General features: G+C 55.6%; 1 protein-coding gene across 2 annotated transcripts in view; it reads left to right on the top strand.

Moving 5' to 3' along the window:
* The first annotated feature begins 239 nt into the window (after positions 1–239).
* Positions 240–5,801, top strand: part of MTMR10 (myotubularin related protein 10) — a 47,031-nt gene continuing 41,469 nt past the window's right edge. For both annotated transcript variants that reach the window (XM_006167238.3, XM_027767802.1), the window contains exon 1: positions 240–293. In XM_006167238.3, the coding sequence (XP_006167300.1) occupies positions 251–293 (43 nt within the window). In that variant the 5' untranslated portion in view covers positions 240–250. The remainder of the gene's footprint in view (positions 294–5,801) is intronic.

Here is a 5,801-nt window from a genome sequence, read left to right as displayed (position 1 = left end):
GAATGGAACACCTGAGGGGGCGCATGGGACACCTGAGGGGGCGAGAGGGACACCTGGGGGGACACCTGACACTCCTGCCTTGTTCTGATCTTGAGGCCAGGCCTCCAGGCAGCCGTGAGCAGGCGTCCCAGGGAGCTGGGTGAAGGCGTGGCCGTTGGGTGGGGACGCATGGCTGTGAAGAGCAGTGCTGGACCTTCCCGGGGTGCTTGCAGTTGGGCTCACCTCTGCTGTATTTCAGGCCAATGGTAAGATGGACTCCAAACCGAAGAAGCTGGAGCCAGTACTTTTGCCAGGTAAGCTTCGGTGACGTGTTTTGGCCTGAGGCTATTCCATGGAGGCGAGTCCTGTGGTTAACTTCTGTCCCTCCAGGTAAAAAATGTAGTGAAGGAGGAAAGAGAGGAGCCCTGAGGGAGCTACAAAGCCAAGAAATAACCACTGATGGGAGCTTAGCTTTGAAAGTTTAAAGCCACGGACAGGGGCCTGTTTCTTTCTGTCTTCTAAAGGCTGAAAGCAGGAAGGTGTGTTCGTCCCTGGAGTAGCAGAGTCCTCCGCCCCCAGGCTTGTCTCTGACTGATGTTGTAATGACCGACGGGCAACTGCCGATCTCCAGTTCTGGCAGGCTCTCCCAGCACAGAGGGCCTGGGTCTGCCGGTTTTCTGGACTCACCCATCAGACCCGGGCTGTGCTTGTGTCCTGGCCACCTGGTGTTGGCCTCGCGAGTGCCTCAAACAAAATGTGTTCAGGCATCGCTAAACCTTGTTCCTTTTTCTCTTTTCCCCCCACCTCTGGGGAACAAAATCCCCTCCTGGTTGAGAATCACTGTCTAAGAATAAAATTTATCTTAGAGGACATTCGAGAAAGAGGTAGGGTTGTGGTAGGTGGGCGTTTAGCGTTAAGGGCACAGAATGGATGTGACCAGCATGAGTCCTGTCGCGAGGGTGCCAGGACTATAAAGAGACAGTCGCTTCACGTTATGGGCGAGGGAGCCAGACCCTCGGGGAAACCTGTGTTAGGCCTGAAATATACTACAGCACCAGCTCTGTATGTCCACATTTACAAACCTCAGTTACTCCTTCAGCCGCATCCAGGAAAGTAGCAAGCAGCTCATAGGTGGTGGCTGAACAGTACAGAAACTGGACATTCTTGACCACATTAGTTCCACATGGCTTTTCAAAGTTAAAAAAAAACTTTCGGGAGTATCGTAATGTTTCCCCTTGATTTCATTACTGCTTTTCACCCACACTATTTCAGTCAGGGCCCGGTGCTTTTCCCTGGAGTGAGCACAGAGGTGTTCCGGAACCTTACTGCCTGTTCCAGCCTCAGGTGTCCAGGCCTCTGAAGGGCAGGGATGGAAATGCTCAGACAGTGCCAGGGAGCTGAGAGTGGACTCTCTCTATTTAGGATGTCCTGATTTTAGCCTTTGGTTTGACCCTAATAAAGAACATGGCCTTAGCTACAAATGCTGCTGCTTAGCTTTTTCAAATTAGCTTTTAAATTTAAGATACGTTTATGCAACAGGTTACCAATCATAGACAAGCTCGAAGAACTTACTGTTTGAAAGGTTACTTCTTCTATAAAATTACTACAAACTTGTCTTTCTAGTGAAAAGTCACAGTTTCCTGTGCAAGAGTTCCACATGGCTTTTCAAAGTTAAAAAAAAACTTTCGGGAGTATCGTAATGTTTCCCCTTGATTTCATTACTGCTTTTCACCCACACTATTTCAGTCAGGGCCCGGTGCTTTTCCCTGGAGTGAGCACAGAGGTGTTCCGGAACCTTACTGCCTGTTCCAGCCTCAGGTGTCCAGGCCTCTGAAGGGCAGGGATGGAAATGCTCAGACAGTGCCAGGGAGCTGAGAGTGGACTCTCTCTATTTAGGATGTCCTGATTTTAGCCTTTGGTTTGACCCTAATAAAGAACATGGCCTTAGCTACAAATGCTGCTGCTTAGCTTTTTCAAATTAGCTTTTAAATTTAAGATACGTTTATGCAACAGGTTACCAATCATAGACAAGCTCGAAGAACTTACTGTTTGAAAGGTTACTTCTTCTATAAAATTACTACAAACTTGTCTTTCTAGTGAAAAGTCAGTTTCCTGTGCAAGATTTTATTTTATTTTTTATTTTTTAAAAATTTATTTAATTTTATTTATTCATTAATTTATTTTAATTTGACCAGAGAGAGAGAGGAAAGTGAGAAAGCAAGCCACCAGGTTCAGGACTCGAACCATGGTTGGCCATGTGGAAGCATCCAGCGCTTTAACCACCATGCCACCTGCTGGTCCCCCCTGTGCAAGATTTTAAACCCAGTTCCGGAATTTACATGGTCTGCTTGTCCTAGACCCATCAGCCAAGTCTGAGCCTTGTAGCTGGCCGGCAAGGAGCTCTGGCCAGCTGGGCTTTCTTGCTTTGACTCCTGTGTCACTGCGCACCCCGGCATGTGCACAACAGTGGCCCTGTCTGCACCCGGCTCAGCCCATGGGCAGTTGGCCAGCCCCGCCTTGTGGTATCTTCTGCCCCTCCTGCCCCTGCTGTTTCTCTTCCTGTCCTGGCTTGACCATGTTTTTCCTGGGTGTGTTCCGGCTGCCCACTGTGGTCTGTGCCCCGTGGGCTCTGCTGTCACCTCTGAGCTCTGTGGGGACCCCTGTTCTTCCACAGCCTGTGCTCTGCTCTTGGAACGTGAGGTTGGGGAGAGTAACCAAGGTGTAGGCCCTTACTAAGAGTGCGTGTGCGACCGAGTGACACAGTCCTGGGTCCCGGCCCACCCAGAAGTCTGGGGGAAGCACAGGGCTCGGGGGAGGGGTGCGCATTGTCCTCTGCACTGCCCCGAGTCCGAACTACGACCCCATCCACAGATGGCGTGGTGCACAAAGCTGCTGTGTCTGCAGGCACCACGTGCACGTTGGGCCTTGACGGGGCTCAGCTGAAAGTGACCCTTGTCTCTTAGTAAAGCGGGAAAATGACTGTTCCACGCGTCATCGCCGACGCCCCCGCTCCTGGAACTCCTTGAGATGGCGCTTTGTGTTCCCAATGTCTAGCCTAGTGCCTGAACGTAATGGACCCCGAGAGTCCATTGAGTGGACGCTGGAGTGGAAGGGCCCCTCAGGCCACCTGCCTGTACCCCAGCACAGTCACGCCTACCCCAGAGCAGGTCCAGGTCAGGACCCCACACTGCCGTCTCCCAGCCATTCGGAGCCTGTGCTCGGCTCAGTGCTGCCGGGTGGCTGGCTTTAGGGCGGCTGTCGCTGTTGTTGCCACCACCATGTGAGGCTCCCCGTGGTAAGAACGTTGGGGTGTGTGGCATCGCTCCAGTGCTTTGGCAGCGGAGTATTAGTGCTGCCGTGGTGAGAGTCCACACACCCCGGGAGGGCGCGCTGCCACGGCCACACAGCACTTGCCTCTGACAGCTACTGTGCTGGTGTGGAATGCGGGAGTGCCTCCTGAGTCAGGTCTGGGTGTGGCTCTTACCACCCCGTGGTCTACGGAGAAAGTTAAGAGGAGTGTGGCTTTCACTCGTGTGGCTCGGCTTGCGGGGTGTAAGTCTCTCTGTTCATAGGGACTATCTAACCTCGGTGCAGTGATGGCGTTGGGAGCCATGGCTTTAGAAAAGTTTTAGGTTCGCAGGACCAGCAGTTGGCTTAATGGTTATGTCACTGGACTCCCACATAGTCAACCACGGTTCGAGTCACGGACCCGGCGGCTTAAACTCACGCCGGGAGTGTGTGCGTGTGTGCCCAAGATCCCGAGAGGAGAGTGGAGGAGAAGGGATTACGGCATGACCATCCCCCCTGGGGGGTGATTTCTCGCTTTCTGTCTTTTTCTCTGTCTTTCAAGCGAGCACACGCACCCTATAGCAAAAACCTCTCTTTAAAAAAAGTTTTAGGTTAGCAATACAAAAGATTGAAAACTATACTGGCCCCCCCAACTTCTTTTTGCTATATACCTTGTTTTAAGTCTGAATTGGAACCCCTGGACAAGGTTCGGTGACGTGGCTGCAGCCGCCTGCACTCACGCTGGGCACGGTAGCGACCCTGTCTGCCGGGGGCCCCTTCCACTGTCTTCCGGAAACTGCGTCCTCCCTCCTTAAGCTCCACTCAGCTCCAGGTCCTAGGGTGTCCAGAGAGGACAGTAGCCCTCTTGACCTGCCCTTCGCCAGGCCTGCCTCCGATGTGTCGGGTCAGTGCCGATGGAGGAGGTACTCCATGGTGCTGCCAGGGGCCGCAGCCCCAGGAGTGAAGTGCCCGGGGAAAGCCCTGGCGGGGCACAAAGGCCTGCAGAGGGTTGCAGACAGAGCCTGGTGCCACAGAGCTGTACGTGGAGTCGTCTGTCTCTGCACCGGAATGGACTTGTCAGTTCATAAACGTCTTCAGGTCTCCCTGGAACAAGCCACAGAATTCTCTGCTAAGCTCACTCTGGTGTGTGTCTACACTGAACTAAGCTCCTTAATAGGCTTTCCAGGTTTCCTGGCAGGTGGGGGCCAGCTCACCTCGCCAGGCCAGAGGATGCTGCGGCTTATGGGGCAGCGCAAGGGCTGGCAGGGCTCTGGCCCCACTCCCTGGCACCTCTGCTGCTCAGTGGCATGACCTGCCTGGTGACATTGTCCGGCAGGTGGGGCGTCAGCCTGGAGGGGCTCCGGCCATGGAGCAGGAACTCTTGGGAGTGGTGGACTGCTTGCCACTGGCTGTCTGCAGCAGAGGCTGGTGGGTGCTAGTGGCTTTGTGACGAGTCTGTGAGGGGTGGGTGAGTAGGGCTTGGTGGCCCTCGCGCTCAGCCCAGGGCACAGCTCGTTGGAGGATCCCCGAGGTGGGGGGAGCGCCGCTCACGGTCTGCCGACTTCGGCAGGTGTGGGTGCCCGCCCGGCTCCAGTGACTTCTGGGCTCCTGGGGAAAGGCTGCAGCAGAGGAGGGCGGCTGGGGGGCAGAGGGCACTTTCCTGTGGTACAGCTGCTGCGTCACCCATGGTCAGCCTGTGATCAGGTCAGGGAAGCACAACGCGCAGCCCTGGGGGTGAGAGCTGCCGTCCTCTGCGTCCCACAGGGGTGGTCGGCTGGTCTTGTCTCGGCCTCACCTCGGCCTACCGTCCTCAGGTGCACTGTAGCTGCTACAGCAGAGACTGGCTCTTGGTGTTCTGTAGGAGAGAGGCTTTACCAATGACCAGAGCCTGGTTTTTGTCCTATGTTTAAGGTTTACGCATTTATTTCTGTCATGAGAGACAGAGCGAGGGCAGCAGGGAGCCGGGCACCCCGGCGAGCCCTCCGCGGGATCCGCCCTCTGCCAGCCCGCATCACAGGCATGCACACACCTGCTGTGTTGAGGGGCCCGGGAGGCCACCGCAGCCTGGCTGCATTGCTTCAGTCCACGGAGGGTTGCTTTTGAAGACTAGAGGACTTGCACTGAGTCCCAGGTCAGCTCAGCCCATGGGCGTCTCTGCCCGTTTTGCACTGGGCCATGGTCTCAGGGGCTCCTCGCGCTCTAGGGGACTGTTCGCACGCTCTGTCGTGGAGGTTGCGGCCCTCAAGACCATTCCTGTCTCTCCCGACCTTCCTCGCGTCCTGCTGCGAGTGTCCTCCCAGAGTTGGGGCCGAGGACGTGATGACGAGCATCCTGGTGCCACGTGTGGCCTGTGGGGTCGGCCTGGAGGAGCCTGTGTGTCCTCCACCTCGTCCCAGCCTCCCTTAGAACTCAGGCACCCGCAGTTCCCGAGTTCATCAGCGAGGGTGGCCCGCTCGTCGTGGGGGCCTAGGCTGTCCTCACTTTCGTGCCGAGGTCCCATACCCTGGGGGATCCCCTGCCACTGGCAGGTGGGG

The sequence above is a fragment of the Tupaia chinensis genome, unplaced genomic scaffold (assembly GCF_000334495.1).
Source record: "Tupaia chinensis unplaced genomic scaffold, TupChi_1.0 Scaffold144682_1, whole genome shotgun sequence".
NCBI lineage: Eukaryota > Metazoa > Chordata > Mammalia > Scandentia > Tupaiidae > Tupaia > Tupaia belangeri.
Note: the sequence above shows the minus strand (reverse complement) of the source record. Positions and strands in the feature narration are given on the sequence as shown.